At 38.8% G+C, this 18,856-nt stretch overlaps 1 protein-coding gene across 3 annotated transcripts in view; it reads right to left on the bottom strand.

The window, feature by feature from the left end:
- cntnap2a (contactin associated protein 2a) overlaps positions 1-18,856 on the bottom strand; it is a 292,011-nt gene that overhangs the window by 3,337 nt on the left and 269,818 nt on the right. For 2 of the 3 annotated variants that reach the window (XM_067485954.1, XM_067485955.1), the window contains 3 exons: positions 13,406-13,499; positions 3,234-3,518; positions 349-420 (listed from right to left, as the gene is read on the bottom strand). In XM_067485954.1, coding sequence (XP_067342055.1) covers positions 349-420; positions 3,234-3,518; positions 13,406-13,499 — 451 coding nt within the window. Of the gene's footprint in view, positions 1-348; positions 421-459; positions 1,628-3,233; positions 3,519-13,405; positions 13,500-18,856 lie in introns of those variants that run through there. The other variant, XM_067485956.1, reaches the window with a different exon arrangement.

The raw sequence follows: 18,856 nt of genomic DNA, 5'->3' as shown, positions 1-18,856 counted from the left end.
CAGCTCCAAAGGCGGGAACACCTGCCAAAAGATACACAGAGATGGAGATATAGAGGGAGAAACACAGCTACAGTAGAAATAGACTGTAGGCTGTTTGAATACCTTTGGATCTGGTAAATTATTTTTTTTCCACTGTTAATCACATCTTATGAGAAATAGAAGGTAAAGGGGGGCAGAGAGAAGGGTGGATGAAACATCAAAAGGCTCCTGGCCCACAAGCCAGCACTGTCATACTGCGTTCTTGTTGTATGTAATTTTTCAGCACTTTAATCAAGTTACCTATAGACATTACATGCAAATCGGACCAACACTGCTTTCACAAACGATGACAAAATGATGATTGTATACCTCCAATAATGGCTGAGTCCCTGTTGACTCCATCAGGAATCACTCTCTCCTCATTAAAGGGGAACTCTGCATCTGAATACAGAGAAGAAAGAAAATTAAACAATACATTTATTCATACAAGTACAAACTGACTACAAGAAGGTCTATAATGTAACTACAGTTGCAAGAAAATGTAACAGCACTGTTTGCAAGTACCTGGTGTTCTGCATAAATTGGTCATGAAATGTGATCTGATCTTCACCATTTCTGAACTGATGAAACACAAACAGTTATGATTTTTCATGTCTATACTGAACACACCCATTAAACATGCAAACTGAAGTTGGACAAAGTAATGGCAATAGTGTTTTAATAACTGGTTGAACCAACTTTTGGTTGAAATAACCTCAAGCAAGCCGCTAAACATCTAGTTGATTCATGAATAGGGATGTTGTGCAAGATGAATTTAATATCACCCTGTAACACTTTGCAGCTTCATGCAGATCAACAACTCTTGATCTTACAGAAGGTTCTCTGCGATCTTTAGCTAGACATGGCTCATGGTGCTGCAAGTGAATAGCACAGTGTGTGTTTTTATAAGTCACGGTAGTTTGTAACCACACCTACATTCTCACATTATTTACTGGACTCCAGGTTTGCTAACACCTGACTCCAGTTAATGTTTAGTGACATTAAAGGGTACTGTTGAAATTATGGTTTCCACCATCACTTTGTATGTTTATTAGGTGTGATTAATAAAGAAATGAAAGCTTGGAAATACATGTTGTTGACATTGTGGCTTTCTTGAGAAACAGATTACATTTAATGACACATTTATGCACAAAATTGGGAAATTGCAAACAATGCCGTTACTTTTTCTTTTGATATGAGAATTGCAACCAATTTGACCTCAAAGAAATATCAGACAGATGGGCAAAGTGCATTCACGGCCAACTAAATGCCAACATGTCAAGGTGCTGTTTTGCTCCAGCATAAAAATAGAACCCTGGGCCAGACACTCAGGGGATGAGTAGTGAAGCTTAATGAATGTGTCACAGCATTGTTTTATATATTTAATTAATAATCCATGACAGGTTAAGAAGCTATTGAAAACTATGCCTGAGCCCCCCCTGAACGGGCAAAAATGGAGGGTAAACGAGTAAAAAGAGAGATGAGAAGAGCATTTATGTGCAAACTCACACCTACTGATTCACCATGGTATGAGCTCATAGCTAGTTCTGCTGCTGCATACTTCTCCGGGGAGGCAAAGATGAGCATGAGTAAGAATTAGAAGATGAGGCTGAGAAAGGAAAAAGGAGGGAAAATAGGAAACAGTAGAGGACAAGAGATTAATCAGACTCTTTACAGTCTGTCAGCTGTCTCTGTGTCCTTCGATAAGAATTCAGGATATGCAGCAAGGGCAGAAAAAGAACAGGACAAAACTTAAAATGGAAATACGGAAAATAACACGACACTTTTTAAGGTGGAATACATGAAATATAGATTAGATCTACAGTAGCTATACAAGAGCAAACAATTTGTAATCTTTTCAGTGGAGGCATGGTGGAGAGCTCTATGTGAATTCAGACCAACAGTCTAGATCAATAGACTGGATCGATCTCACATAGCTCAATGCTCCCAAAGGCGCAGTTGGCACAAAGCCCTAGGAAAACGGACGAGCCCAGAATAACGACATCTGAAATCCCAAACACTTTCGCAGAATGTAACATTAGACAGAAGAGTACTCATGTAACTGTGGACATGTGTAACACAGTGTGTAGATCCTTAATCTGAAACATTAATAAATTGTATTTAAAAATATAGACTGACCATACTGCAGATACAGCAGAGCTAAACAACTGTGGGGCGTTGCTTTGGCACAGCTGTGCTTTGAGCTAAATGCTAACATCAGAATGCTAATATGCTCACTGTGAGAATGAAAACAGATTTAGCAGTTATAATGTTTTCCATAGTCACTATCTTTGTTAAGTGAGTCGGCATACACAAATATATAAAAAATATAGTTGAGGTTGATTTAATTTCCATCTATCCAAACAGATGTTATTCAAAACCACAAATGTAGTGGCCCTAAAAGTCAGGGAGTCACAAGGATTTATCATTTAGAGATCATGCATGCGTGTAAAAAATATCATAATGTCAAAATGTCATCAGTAGTTGTTGAGATATTTCAGACTGCCAAACTGATACTGACTTCTATGCAGTCATAGCCAGGAAAAGGTCACACTTTTTTATATGGAGTTAAGTTGCATCTCTGTTTGCAGTGGTTTGTTTGTGTTCAACATTTGCTATAAACCTTTGGCACACTGAGACAGACAGTGACACTTTCCCATTACTGATAAAGCTTTTGACATCACAATGTGAATCTGTCTGTGTTTAATGAGGCATTTGAATATTATTACTGGAACAGAAGGAATGACTGACAGCAATATCTTAAAGGGCGACTTCACCAATTTTAAACTTGCTGTCTATGGCTTTACTTTAAGGTGTAAATGTAGATTAATGCTTTATGTAAACTTCTCTCTGACTTTTTCTACTTTATTAAAATATTTCTCTGATCTAGCCGAATAACTCCTCCGGATGACATCACCCTGATGACTTTTTCATTATAAGGAGTTTACATAATGTCATCTGGGGGAACTCTGGAAAAGCAGATTGACCATGATTATAAACTCCATATTGTGAGTAACAAGATGAGATAATATGAACTGAAGGTTCCTCCAAGTGATGTCATCTGGAGGCATTTTTCAGCTAGAAGTAGCGAGATATTTTGATATTGGGGAGTCAGTGGGAAGTTTAATGGCTTTTATGTATAATGTACCCAAAATATAACCAAACGAAACAAGTTCAAAATCAATGAAGGTATCCTTCAAAGAATTCTGTGCTACCTGTGTTGTCCAGATGCCAGGGATCTGTTGCAGCAGACATTGGTGGGATGGTGAGAGGTGATGCCCCACAGTTGGACTCCACCAGTTTGCCCTGGTAAGATGCCGGTGAGGTGGCTGCTGGTTGTCTGTCTGACTGAACGTCTGTTGCTGTGCCCTGGGCCTGTGTACCTGTTCTCAGTGCAGACTTGAGGGGGGCAACTCCATTAAACTGTACTCGTGACAAGCATCCAACAAATCCTGGTGTGTTGTAATGCTCGATAAGGACCGGGTCTATGTGTCCAGTTTCTGTATGGAGACACAGAGTTGTACAGGAACTTGGGTCATGCTTGAATTGACTTTTATTTTTTAAATAAAAATACTACATTTTGTTGACCCATCCCCATAAGTTTAACTGAGATTGAAAAAAAGATGGTGAGATAGGGAGAAGTAAGAAACATGAGACCTCAAGCACAGACCAAAGCAGACTAACACTATTAAACAAAAGACATAAGAAAATAACACGCACAACCATTTTTCTATGATAGTTAAAAATTTAATGCATGCTCTTTGTAATGACACACTCACAAACAAGCCTACACTGTGGTTCTGTTTGGCTAAACTTTTGCTGATGCACAGTTGCAGCAAACCAAGCTCCAGTGAGAGTAAATGCGTAAATGAGGAGTGGAGAGAGGGAACAAAGATGGTGGGGTGGAACATACTACGCTGACATTGAACTTTTATGTCATATTAGAAGATGAATAACACCCCCACGTCTCTCTGTGACTTTCCCTCCCTGTATCTCTCTATTCATTCTCCTACTGACATGTTCCTTTAGTAACAGGATGCGGGTTTCATACTGCAGTATATGTTTCTAAAGCCGAACACAGCAAACGCAGTGTTTCATTTTCAGCTGTGAATTAAACTAACGATAACAGATGTCATTCTGTTATGATTAGTTCAATATACAGCCATCATATCTTTGTGTGTACACATAAATAGTCCATGAAGAGACAAGGTCCGAACATGACAGAAATAACACTTCACTTGTGATGACTAGAATACTTTGAAAAGGAGGTGAATTACAGTATCTGAGATCCACTTACTGCCATGAGTATTCAGAAAAAAAATCTATTAGATGTTCCTTCTCAAATGCATCAATTCCCGCAGTTTTATCTCCACATTACAGCTTCTCCCTCTCATTTAATCATTACTGACACTAATTTGAAACTAAAAAATGTAGATTGACAAGTTCTGTTTTTCTCAGAGCTGATGTGGCCTGGAGGGATTCATTTCAAAATGACTTACATCCACTCAGAAATATTGTGTTTCAATATTTGTCTAATTTAGGCACAAATTCAGGGTCACATCAATCAAAAGAAACACTGCTCAGTAATCCAGTCCCAAGATGATTTTCTCTGGTTGTCACAGGCCACAAAACACATGTAAAAACATATTCAGCTGCATAAATCCAACATCCTCAGACATGGTCAAACCCAACAGAAAACTAGGCCGATGTCACATTTGTACACATTCACAGAGCTGCAAAAAACAGACTCCTTCACATGAATTGTGCCTGTATGTACAGAGCATGGTTATAATTTCTCACATGCATCACTGCTTTGCTGTACCACACCCAGAAAAATATATTTGGACAATTCTGCAGCAAAATATGAACAAGGGATGACTAACTGTACCAATGTGTGTGTGTGCCTGTGTTTATTTAATGAATCGTGTTATGTTAGATGATGGGGTTCTGAGTATCTGGACATAGCTTATAATGTAATTTTATTTTTTTATTCCAATTTCATGGGTCCAATACAAGTGTGTTTTTTGTACAGTATTGATTTTGCTGCCAGGAATAGAACTTGAAGCTACCATCTATGTTTTCATCATCTGACCAGACCTCCTACAGACACTTACACTGCATATATGCGGTATAATGCTGTGTATGGTACTGGTTCTGCTGCTTGGTTCTCATATAGTACAGCTTTACATTTAAGATGAGATATTAATGCTGCCGTGTACGATCTCTTTGATGAAGTGGAACACAGACAATTACAGCTTCTATAGATCACTTCACACCTTGAGAGCGGTGTAGGTGGTGTATATGTGCAAGTGTGTATGAATCTGCATATGTGTGGGGGTGTGTAGGGACATACTTGCAGACGCAGGAAGGAAAGAAGTGTCTCACAGTGGTACAGTAGAAGTGAGCAGAATACTGATAACAACCCTTATGAATACAGAATATGAAAGTCTTTTTTCTGATGTATGCCAGAACATGTGTTAATCACTGCAGAGGCCTGTGTGTGAATACTAATAGGATCTCTGTTGGGAGTATACAAGCTGCTTTGCATACAATGCTAGAAAAACCTGATACACTTCCCTTGTTTCTAAATCTTTAGGGCCAGATTTCTCTAGAATGCAGCCTGACACAAACACAATGTTTAGAAAAATCACACATTGGATATTTAATTAAATCAACACTTCTCTTGCAACAAAAGACAAATATTAAGATTCCTTAAAATAAAGAAGTACACTGTGTGCTTTGCAGTTTGTATGTATATATTGTTAAAATATAATATCATATATAACAAAAATTGATGTGTTTAATATAGATATACCACATTTTGTACCCTAATGTGGAGTGGTGTCAAGGCCTCAGTGACACAATCTCCCAGAACAGCACTGGCAGCAGTGCAGGGATTTTTCCTTCTAAAGTCTTTTTAGTGAGGCTTGCTATTCTAACCAGTTATGCCACAGGCACTGACAGTGTCGGTAGTTAATGTCCCGGGTGAACTAATTTCCAGTTACATGCTACAGCTAGCTTGATTCCTAAAAGTTGCATATAGTACTACATTGTGACTTTAACAACATACTACTAAGTAATAAATTAACAAGTAATATCACCTTGTAAGAGCCAGTCACCACATACTGTTCTCAAAGCCTCTAAATGTTTCCTCTGTTTACCCCAGTGGCCTCTCAAAGTGCTTTCTAGACTGATCAATTAGTATGGGCAAACACATCCCAAAACCTACACAACACTAATCATGATTGCAACTGAGACTCATTTATTTGAATTCAAATTAGCAATAATGAAATGTATCATTATAAAGGATAAGAACTAGGTCCTACAATTGTGTCTTACCATGTACACATCCAATTCTACAAAAAACACACACACACACACACACACTCGCACACCGATATTCCTCATTCTATAAAAACTGGGACACTTGTGACATGCATTACTTTGACCTTAACCATCACAAATAAACACTTAACCTCAGCCTTTGCCCTAACCTGTATCTAATTCTTTTATTAGCCTTAAAACCAGTTTAACCCTTAAACAGACCTTTAAATAATCATGACACTGAAATAAAATTTGTCTATTCAGCCATAAAAAGACACAAAAGCTATACATGAACACATTATGACAACAGCGACAAGGTTAGCATGCTGATCAGATGTCAAATAACATGAATAATTCAGAAGGTGAGGCTCCGCATAAAACTGTACTTTGAAAGGACTGGGTATAGGGGTGCGTTTTGGGGGGGGGGGGGGAGGGGGGGGTGAGAAGAGGTTAGAAAGGACTGCAGAACTAGCAGAGAGGAAGGGTGTGGCTAGCCCCTTAAAAAGGTCCAGTGATGGGGAGAGAAAGGTGAGACATATGAGAGGAAGATGGGGGAGGGGGAGGAGTAGAAAAGACAGAGGAGAGTATGTGTGGATGTGTCTGTGTGAGTGGATGAAAAAAAAAGAGTGGGAAAGGACTAGGGTGAAAAGAAGGGTGCTCAAATGTAGGGGCAGGGAAAAGGAGATCAAACACAGTTGCCATGGCAACAAATGGAAGCTGATGTGGGGATGAGAGAGAGAGAGAAATAGAAAGGGGGTGAAAGTATGATGCATTTGAGACACATGTAAAGAATTTTAATTTGAATCCACCTACCACACCCTCTGTAAGACAATAACAAATATTCAAATATTTAACATGTAGTAATACACACACACACACACACACACACACACACACACACACACACACACACACACACACACATACACACACACAAACACTCACACCATCATGGCTGATTTACCACTGAAAAGGACAGACTGTAAAAAGAGACAAGAAAAACGAATTAGAAACAACAAAGTTCTTAAAACACGCATTTTCTCTGTATTTACTTTTGAAGCACATTACGGAATCACTGCAACTTTTCGTTTAAGCTCTAAATTGTGAATGACGCCCTATAAAGTGTAGCAAAGCTACGCACAAACAATATGTTCTTAAGCAAAGTGGAGTGTACTGCAGTAAACAGAGAGGTGTAAGAGAGGAGGTGTGGGGTAGATGAACACACAACAGGGAATTAAGAAACAGATAGTGAAGGAGAAGGGACCTCTGAGCTGAAGCAGATGTATGTTAGTCATAAAGGCAGAAAAAACACCTGTGGTTACAATATCCTCCTGTACTGAAGACAACACATACTAATGCACAGGTGTATTCCTCACTTTCTCCGCACATAACAGAGATGCAGCACCAAAGAGACCAAAAACATAACTAATTACTCTCTGACAGCTCATTCTTCCTTCAAACTCAGATGCACACCTGTATAATTAATGACATGATGCATTTCCTTTGAAATTTAAATGTGGTTTTGTATCATTCTGTGAGAAAATCATAACCGGGAAACACTGTGGTTTAGTAGCTCCGAAAATGGACATCTTAAACCTTTTCACATACATGCATATAGTCTAACACAGATGAAGACACACACAGGTACACACACCACACACACACACTATAGTTACCTATGTGAAATCTGCATCAGTGTAAACAGTTGAGTGTGAGCCAATTCAGCCTTCTCTCCTTTTCTTCACCTCGTTCTTCCTCTGTGCTACGTGGATCTCCTAATATAGAGTCACATTGGCAAGCATCTGTCTGACTCCCTTTTTTCGTGTATCAACCACTATCCCTTTCTCTTGCTCTCTCTCTCTCTCTCTCTCTCTCTCTCTTGCTTTCTCTCTCTGTCTGCAGTGCGGTCCAACCCACACTCTGATACAGCAGCTGGAGAAAACCAGGATCCTGGATACGGATCAGGACTCACCAGCATGAAGAAAAACCGGTAATAATAGGCAGGGAGGGTAACATGATGTAATCCTTATACACACAGATTGTATAAACACACAAACGAAGCCAGGACCATGAACAAGTGCACCTAATTTTATTTAAAAGACAGAGTGGCATTTTAGGAATTTTCCAAAAAGAGATAAAAGGCTTAGAGACTAATAAAAAAGAAAACACCTATCTATTACAGCCTTATCAATCATCAGGGTTCATCAGTGCTTTATCCATACTCAGGAGATTCAGCAGTCTGGTGTCCCTGCTCACAACACAGCAGCAACAGTCACAAATCAGCATTTCAGCATTGAAGGAAGGAGATTGGTTAAAGGTCTTCATGCAATGCTTTGGAAAATTACAGTAATGTAAAGTTCACTTGCACATGGTCAATTCAATGATTATAAAGAGTCGACAGACTGAGGTCTACTACTGTGTGTGTAGCAGGGTGCTGAATGTGCAAAAACTGAAACTCCACAACATACCAGCAGCCAGCCCAATGAAATTATTTATTCATGCACTGATGCTGTGCCTTCAGCACAAGGGACAAATGTTCTGGCGGATGTAGAAGGATGAAACCACTGGGAAATAATAAGTTGTTTAAGTGGTGTGCTGTCGTGTTCATCATTTTTAAACTAAAAATCAAGGAAACAAATACAGGTATAATATTTTGATAAATATGTTGGTCTTTACGCTCTTCTGCCTTGCAAGTACCCAAAGTACAGTACTTCACAATGTTCCTTTTACTCACCCATTCTCAAACACACAAACATACACACACACACACACAGATGATGACAGCACTGCCATGCAAGGTAATAGCCTGACACACCAGCAGCAACTTAGTGTTCCAAATATGGATAGAAGCAGCTGTCGAACCGCTGACCCAAAAATTATTGGACTACAGTTTTAGCCCATAAGCCACACAGCAACCCCACCGTATAAAGACCATCCATCCATCCATTGTCTGTAACCACTTGTTTAATTAACCTTTATTTAACCTGGTTAGCCCCATTGAGATATAACTCTCTTTTACAAGAAAGACCTGGCCAAGATGTCAGCAATATAGTTACATTACAAACAATGCTTGCTCACAAAACACTTACATACAGACAAGGTAAACTGCAATGATTTCACTAGAGCTTTAAACTCATTCATTGTAACATGAGTGTATGAAGTTGAAGTTCAGGTTGCAGTTTATTCCAAGCATTAGGTGCCAAAAACCCAAATGATTTCTTGCCCACTTCAGTTCATACATTGGGGACAACAAATTGCAGAGCATCTATAGTTTAGAGATTGTGACTTCCATGTTCCCTTATTAAAAGACAAGATATATAGGAAGGAATCATTATTATCTTTATTTTTAATCTACATATAATACATACACTATATTGGCAAAAGTATTTGCTCACCCATCCAAATAAATGAATTCAGGTGCACAAAGCAAGGTCCATAAAGACATGGATGAGTGAGTTTGGTGTGGAAGAACTTGACTGGCCTGCACACAGTCCTGACCTCAACCCGATAGAACACCTTTGGGATGAATTAGAGCGAAGACTGCGAGCACTGTGTATTATGTATTTCATAAAGCCTTCCCATAAGAGTTGAAGCTCTTATAGCGGCAAAGGGTGGGCCGACGTCATATTAAACCCTATGGATTAAGAATGGGATGTCAATAAAATTCATATGGGTCTAAAGGCAGGTGAGCGAATACTTTTGGCAATATAGTGTATATTATTTAACAAAAAAGGCAATTGAGTCATGTTATGTGATGGGGAAAAGAAGCACTTGGCACTTTCTGAGGGTCAACTATTGTTAAAGTAAAAGAAAAGGCCCAAGTTAAAAAAAAAAAAAAAAAAAAAAAAAAGACCTGAAAAGGGCAAACTTGAAAAAGACACCTGAATGAAAATAGCAGCTATTAAGCCTCAAACTTCCTCAGAATAAAGTCATTACATCTTGAAATGTCAGTGTGACTTAAAGCCTGTGTAAAATAATTGGCAGCCTCCACAGGGAACGACGTGTTAAATGTGTGAACAGAGTTAACAGAACAAAAAGGGCTAGGGGAATAAAAACTAGAGTAGAGAAATCAGAGTAGCAGTGTGGTACTGATGTACATGTCCTTTACAACCAACCCTCAGGGCTACAATCATCTGTCTCTAATAGCACTTTCACAGTGTCACTATTTCTACTGCCCTCTCTCTGCCTTTTGGCCCCTACACACTCACGCTCACAGGTATGCACACACACACGCACAAGCTTCCAGACAGATTTGTAGCACTGAGGTCGAGGTTTAGAGTGTGCCTGCCGTTCTGGCTGATGTATGACTCATCACCCCCCATCAATTCCACTGGGATGCAAAGATCTAGGGACGACAGACCAATATGCAGTACATCAACCCAGCCTGCTTACACACAGACACACACAAACCCACACAAACACAAACAGACACCAACATAGATACAGAAATACATATGTACTTATATTCACTCCTACATGAACAAACGGTATTGGTATCACTAATGTAATGATATAGTGCATACTGTCACACGAAGCATCCGGCTACAGCAGTCTCAGTAAAATAGAGCATATGCTGAATCATGCCATTGTGATCAATACCACTTTAGTGCAATTACCCTTGACAGTAAACACTGACAGCAAACACCTCATGACAGTAAACCTGACATATTCAACGTACAACTACAAGAAAGACTGCAAACTTAAACATTATATAATGTACTTAAATAGTTTGGTTTTGATCCCAAAACCACAAGACATCATGTCCCTTTACTGTACACTAGTCAGTCACTATACGACTTTGTGTTACTAGAATTTCACAGAAGAGCAAAAACATTTTGCTTGCTTGCATTTTGGGGATGTTGGCTGAAGTTGGTTACTGAATCCTGAATTGATCCTTCAGGGTGGTTTAGTTTATAACCTGACCTGAATAAGTTTATTAGGTGGACAACAGAAAAGCTGAGTAGGAAAGAGTTCTTATAGTGTATTTACTAATGCTTAAAGATTTTTTAATTACAAATTACAATAAAATGAAGTAGAAACAGGTAGTTTTGCATTTTCAAGCTGTGTTACATAGTGTCTACTTTACATATTGTAGAAACTAGCACATTTCCAGATAACAGGAGGTAATTTCAGGCTATTTACCTAACCATTACCTGGTTATTACTTCAAGTCAATAGCTTAATAATAGTTTATTCTTACACTTATTTGTTACGACCAAGCTGTAATGTAACGGGAACATTGGACTGATTCACTAAGGCTCACAAATATTGTCATGTTATGTCACAATATTTTGTTGACAAAGGTGGGAGAGTCTGAATCAAATGAATTAAAAGAATCATATTGAAGTGACTCAGGAAGATGAGACAAATATCTAATCTGGAAGAAAAATGATGAGTATGAGCTATGCTGATTAGCCACTTTCTTATGCTAGAAGATAGGAGGATTGAATCAGTCACCCTTCTGATCACTTAGTGTGTGTCTGTGTGCACTGTACCAAACACAGACTGTCTGTCTCCCATAGAGAGAAAATGTGATAGCTGTGTGCCAGGCTCTCCTGTCTCTTCTGAGAACACAGAGGTGGAACAGAGCTGATGAGATGTGCAAAATCTAACAGTGGCTTTTGTTCTCATTCATTTTTGTTCTCGGCCTTTCTGATTACAAAATAGCTCTCTTAATTATTTTTCTCTTTTCTTTTAGTGTATTTATGACGCTTATTATAATGTAATATGTGAGGCTGAAAAAAATGACAACTATATGAGTCTGCATATGTGTAGGCCTACCTGTGTGTGTGTGTGTGTGTGTGTGTGTATGGTTGGGTATGTTCCCAGGAGCTCCCACGGTTTGTGCAGCAGTTGATAATTCTGGCTGGTAAGTGAAGTCAGCCATTATTTCCACCTCACTGACTTTCTTTGATCTTGAGGTTTCAGGACAAGGGAGATGAAAGTTGAGGGAAGAAAACTAGTATAGAAGCGATTAGTTGTGCAACTACAGGTGTAAATAATTAGATTTAAGAGGTACATTATACATAATTAAAGGTAACAAATCTAACAGAAAATAAGCCACAAACCACGACTAACACTTAACAGAGTCGAAATAGGTTAAAGTAATTGGCTAATGATCATTAGGGTAATTAGGGGCAATCTGTTTCTAAGGTGCTGGAACAAATGCACTGAGGCTTTGTGAAGATATACTGTCTTAATAAGAAAACTGTAGTGGCCAACAAACCTGAACAGACATATCAATTAGAAAATCCAACTACAGTGAATGTGCAGGTCAAGCACTGTGGGATCCTGGAGAGTCTAACGGTAGCCAAGCAAATATAAAGGGGATCTTAAAACTATAGTAATATAGTCTTTTCATGACTATAGTCTTTTCATTTCATGACACTTTAAACCACAAGGGTGCATGCACGCCCTTAACAGCAGAGATGAATATGCTTACGCGCTGCACCAAAAACCCTTTGCATTCCTCTGGCATTCCCCAGTGGATTTAGTGTGTAATTACAACCTTTTCTTTTGGGCAACAGATGAAAGAAAAATGTCAAAACCATTACTAGCCTTCTAATAATCAACATTTACTCATGATGTGCTTGTTTGCTAATGTATTTCCTCATGTATTTAAAGACAGATTTTAAGTTATTTTTACAAGAAATGACAGGCTTATACTTATAGACAGGATAGAATAAAACTGACTGGTCCACATATGAGATAAATGTGACAATTTTGGTCTGGCTTTACGTGGGGTTTCAGTTCAGGAATATATGATAAAGCCAAATAAATAAATAAATGCTGAAAACTGTATGATGAATGACATTTTATTTTCATCACTATAGCAAAAATCTATTTAGTCATCAATGGTAATATCAGAAGAAGTCCCAAAGCTCCTAAGAAAAAACCCCATACAACTTTAACCCCACAGTATCATGGGGTTAGAGTGCTATGAGCTAATGAGTGCCAGAAAATACATATGATCACAATACACATGCGAGGTAACATTTTGTGCTGTAGTGTGAAAATGGCTGAAAAAGTGCAAATCCTAAATAAGTGTGAGCAGACAAACTTACCGTAGACTTTGCCCAAGAAGATCGTCTTGACCAGGTTAAACTGAGTGTCTGAGGAGTCTGGGAGGGTGTAGCTGACTGGAGGGTAATGATCCAACTGAAACAGGGGGAGAAGAGTGTATTGGACTCTGCATTTTAAAGAGCCTCCGGGTCTAAAACTGATGAACACAGTATTTTGATAAAAACCCAGACTAGCACCTGCATCAGCACATTATACAAAGTACACAAGATGGGGAAGAAGAGATGGTAATTCATTGCTATCAGGCACAATCAAGCAGCAACACAGCATAATCAGAAGCTCGATGGCTCCCTCTTGTGGCTTTAAATGGGCAAAGAAGGCCCCTAACATCTACTTCCATGAATCACAATTTCAATCATTTTTAATTAAACCAATTCAAATTAAATGAAATTTATTTATTAAGCACTTTAAAGAAACACAGACAAAAAAGTTAAATAAAACACTGCAACAAATAAAACAGAGAGGACTTCGAGGCACAAAAAATTAATAATGCAATAATTTAAAAGCTGCCACATCTGTGGCAGATTCTAATACTCAGGGGTAAACTATTCCATAATTTTGGGGCTGCGAGGTCAAATGTGATTGCCCCATATATCTGGCCCTGAGTACCTCTAAAAGAAAACGACTTGAGCTGAGGGATTTTGTTGGTTTTGTGCCATTGCTATGATTCACTAAGGCAGGTGCCAGTCCATTTAAAGGTTTAAAAAATAAATAGTAACTTAAAATTAAGCTAATGACGAATCGGCAGAACCTGGAGTTACATGGTTACATTTTATTGAACTTGAGATGAGCGGCAGTGTTTAGAACCATCTGCAGACAACAGAGGGACGACTGACTGACACCACAGTACAATGAATTGCAATAGTCAAGAATTGTTTTTTTTTTTACCCCAAAAAAAAAAAAATAAGACTGAGTTGACTTTGCTTTTAACAATTTCATCTGGAGAAATCTGGACATCACATCTGAGCTGATCTGCTTATCAAATCTCAAATCAATATCAAATATCACTTCTAGTTTTTTTTTGTCATTTCCAGATGTAAAGCCAAAGGTCTAAGATCCTGGTAAAGGAAGTTACACTAGCTAAGTCGCCAAACAGCACAGCTCTGTTTTGTTTTCATTAAGATGTTAAAAGCCATGTTTCAATCTTTCAGACAGCCAAACAAGGGCTGTAAAGACTTGCCTCTAATTGCCTTTAAGGGGAAACACATCAGAATGTCATCTATGTAGAAGGGAAAGCTAAGCAGTATTTCGTTAACCTGGACCCCAGTAGAAGTACAACAAAAACAGAAATGAACCAGGAACTGACCCTTTTGGGAAGTCACAGGGGAGGAGAAGTGAAGAGTGAAACTTCTGTTGAGGATAAGAGCCAAACATAGGAGCAGTACCATGAACATTAACACACATTGCTCCAACAGAGAGGATTCAATGATACACTGTATCGAAGGCAGAAGTGAGATCTTCAAGTACCAACAGAATATCATTATTAATTTTTAATAGTGCAGTGCTACAATTTTCACATTATCCCGTTAGCAAGCTCCTCATAACTTAATGCAAACTAAAAAGTGATCTTCTGTAATAACCCTACAAAAACGGAGCTCTTCACCAGAACTCGATAAATGATGACATGTGAAGTGATAATTTCGAGTCTGCAGTAGGTTCAAAGCTTTTCCTGAGAATGTAAAACCAGCATGTGTTTAGAAAGGAGAGCAGTGGAGATGTGAGAGCAGAGAGGCTGATGGAGGGAAGGAATACACAACTTTGATATCCCTGCAACATAATTAACTTGTTATTGCTGTTTCACTGAAGTTTCTAATTAGCTTAAAGGCTGCAGCCGGTGCTATTGATGAGGATCATTTCAACCCCACAAATTGGCTTCTGTATGTTCCAGAAATAAAAGATCTTCCTTCCTCCCTTCCCTCTGCCCACAGGAGAACTGTATCTCAGTACACAATAGTCTGCAGAATATGAACCAGCAGACCGAGCCAGAGGAGACGGGACTGATTGAAAACAATGACCTTTGTTAATGTGTGTTTTACTTGAAATTTGCTCCATTGATGTGATAAATATCTGGTTGTGGCATGTTAGCTGGGAGTTGAGCTGGACTGTCACTGAAGAGTTGAAATGCATGTCTCTGTGTATGTGTGTGTGTGTGTGTGGCGGCTTTTGTTTATCGGTTTGAATCAGTCCTCCCATACAGAAAATTCCCTTTACCGCCTACCCATTCAGACTATTTCCTCCCTCTTCCTCTCTACACACACACACACAGCATGTTCTAATTTGATTCTATCCAAAAGCCTGGTCTCAGTGGAGCATTGTGTGGGTTTTGTTTTCCACAGTGACTGGAGGGTGGGATAATGGGGCACAATTAAATTGCACTCAGCTTATTTACTTTTATCTGAGAAAACAAATTGGCTGCACAGCCAGTGGAGCTGGCCTGAGTCTTGAAACCCCAGAAAATGTTCTACAGAGTAAGACACCCAGGGAACAAACCTCATTTTACCAAACTTTGTCAATTACAACCACAATTATTGGGATCCTTTTCTTTTACACTGCACAATTTAGACAACACAATTTTCTCCTTTTAGAGCTGTTGGTCCCTCTTAGGTTACATAAAGCTTACATAAGCAAAGTAATCAGGGATTAAATGAAGAGAAAATTAGCAAAGGGTGAAATCCATTTCCTAAACTACAGTATGTGCTAAGAAAAAAAAAATTGAGCCAATGTGCTGTTTATATTCAGACATTACAGTACACTGAGAACTTCTTCAGGGACATCTTGGTTTCTTTAATATATGAAATATAACAAAACACTCCCATACAGACATTAGGGAGAAAATAAGTGCAAATAATTTCCCTTGTACATTCCAAAAAATAGATCAACATAGTTTTCAAGTGAACTGCTGAATTCTTTTCGTCCATCACAGCTAGAGTCAATCAGTCACGCCACTAATACCAACCACAGCAACAACTATCAGTGGAGACCAGAGGGGGGGAAGAAACAGATGAGACGTCTAAAGCCTGAAGGGACTCCTCACTTTCATCTCTAAACCCTCACACTGTGCGAGAGGTTGAGAGAAAAGGAAAGCCAGAGATAGAGAGATGGGAACTTATTCTGATCTTGCCTTGGTATGACTTTGATACCGAACTAACCTGACAAGACCTCACAGACTGTTTGAAAAAAAGAGAAAATGCTTGATGCATTGCACTGTGCCTCTCCTCACAGCAAGATGTACATACAGGATCTTAGATAGCCGGAATTTATCTTAGTGATCTTTCTTATCATGTTTTGTAAGTTTACTTTCTTTATCTAATGATAATGTTTTTCCTTCAACTCCCACTTCTCCCTCTGAATCTTTTTCTTTTCATTTCATCTTTCTTGTTCCCCTTTCTCTCAGATTTCGATTAGCTTGTCTAATCACTCGCTCTCTGTTGTGTCTTCAAATAAAGCAGACACATGTTTAAATGTCCTTCTAGCCCTGAGAAATGAGCCAACTGCAGCCATCAGGTAAACACTCAACTCTCTCTTTTACCCTGGAAATTGAATTTGATCCACTAGCATAACCAACTTTGATTTCATCTGACTCATCTCTGCCTCACACCCAGGTTGTTATATCTCTGATGAAAGCAGCTCCAAAGATAAGAATCTCGTCTGATGACAATGTAAGGAAAATGATAATGGGCTGGTTAACCAGCACTGACCCAGTGCCTTGAAATGACTTTTTAAACCTGCACTAATATTTCAGCAGCCATCGGAAACAAGACCACCATTTGTCCTTTAAGCTTCTTAAGTTGAGATTGTGAAACCAGCTGCTTGCTGCACCTAAATGCTGTAATGTGGGAGCAGTGTTAGTCAGCTAAAACTGTAAAGTTGCAGTCCAGAAAGCCAAAACAATGAGCTAAAAGAAATAAAGCTCTGCAGAGATGATGCTACCTGCCAATGATGACTTTTACGTTAAAAAAAATACTAAAAGAGAGAAAAAAAACAGAAATATGATCTGATAATGCTGTTGAGCTATGAATCTGTAGTGCCTGTCATGTAGTGCATATATGTATAGGTTATAGGTTTTACACCAAACTGAATTAAACAGTTTGCGCAGACTGAATACACTTCAGCGCAGAAAACAGTTAGACTCACTGCTGAACACTGCAGCCATGTCATCGTTCACTTCATTCACAAATTCTTGAACTGGTTTGAATGGTTTGAATCAGAAATGATAATCATGATTTCCACATCTAAGAAAATCTGCAATAATGTATTGCTTTAATAGTAATTCATGGCATCAGCATCACGATAAAAATGTGATTGGATTTATCTTTTCTGTGTATGCTAACTGACAATTATGAAAGCAGACTGACACTCCTGTTGGTGCTGTTGTTGGTGTTATCCTTCCAACACTCCACAGCAGGTTTAACCGATAGATGGTGGGAGTTATGGTGAGATAAAAGGGGAAAGTTGAGTGGATGGGTGAATTAGACTGAAAAACATTGATTTTGTAGTGTACTGTAGCAGTATCAAGCCTTTGTAGTTAACTGACCTGACATGATCTCACTCACGCATGTCTGTTGGTATGCACGTCCACATCTGTTTACGAACGGGTAGTAAGTGCATGTTTGTACCTTGAAAAAGCCCCAAGGCAGTAAGGCAACATGAAAAAGTTTTACTCATCAAAGGTATCTTCATTAGCACACTTTCAGGATATATGTTTCATGCCCTACAAAATCTATTTACTTTCTCCCTTCATCCCACCTTCATAGCTCCTTTTTTATTTCTCTAATTCTTAAATCCAAATTACCACATCATGCCCACCAGTGTTCCTCTTAATTCTCTTAACACTCTTTAAAGTTTAGGAGCTGAACGTATCATTTAGGGACAAAAGGACACTTCAGACTACAGCCTGGGCATGTGGGGAGTAGTAAATGAAGGATGCACACTGGCTAATAGTTAATAGTTCAGTCACACACTGAACACTGGCCTGAACTATATGGTGTTACCAATCTAGACACAACTAAGCTGCGATCAACCTGTGAATGACAGAGTGTGTGTGTGCGAATGGGTGCATGTGTGTGTGTGAGTGATGAACAAAGAATCTCACAGTTGTTGCAATCACTTTCCTTGCCAGTAAAAAGAGATGTGTTACACTGAAGTGCTCCCGCCGGAGTGATCAGCTGCTGCAGGATGTGATTTGCTCAGAAAATGAGGACGATTTCCATTGGATCTTTCAGTTTAATTTTCTTGCTGTCAGAATTTTTCACAGTCGTGTGCGAGTGTAGGTGATGAGATTCCAGTATGGATGGGTTTATTGCTGCATGTACACTGAGTGTGAGAGGGAATGAGATGAATAAAGATTTACTTAGAACAGGCAATGGCATGATTATAGGTTTGGAACTGTGTCATGATTCACTCTGGACAATAGTTTATTTGACCTCTATTGTTGT

This window comes from Channa argus, chromosome 19 (genome assembly GCF_033026475.1).
Source record: "Channa argus isolate prfri chromosome 19, Channa argus male v1.0, whole genome shotgun sequence".
Taxonomy (NCBI): domain Eukaryota; kingdom Metazoa; phylum Chordata; class Actinopteri; order Anabantiformes; family Channidae; genus Channa; species Channa argus.
Note: the sequence above shows the minus strand (reverse complement) of the source record. Positions and strands in the feature narration are given on the sequence as shown.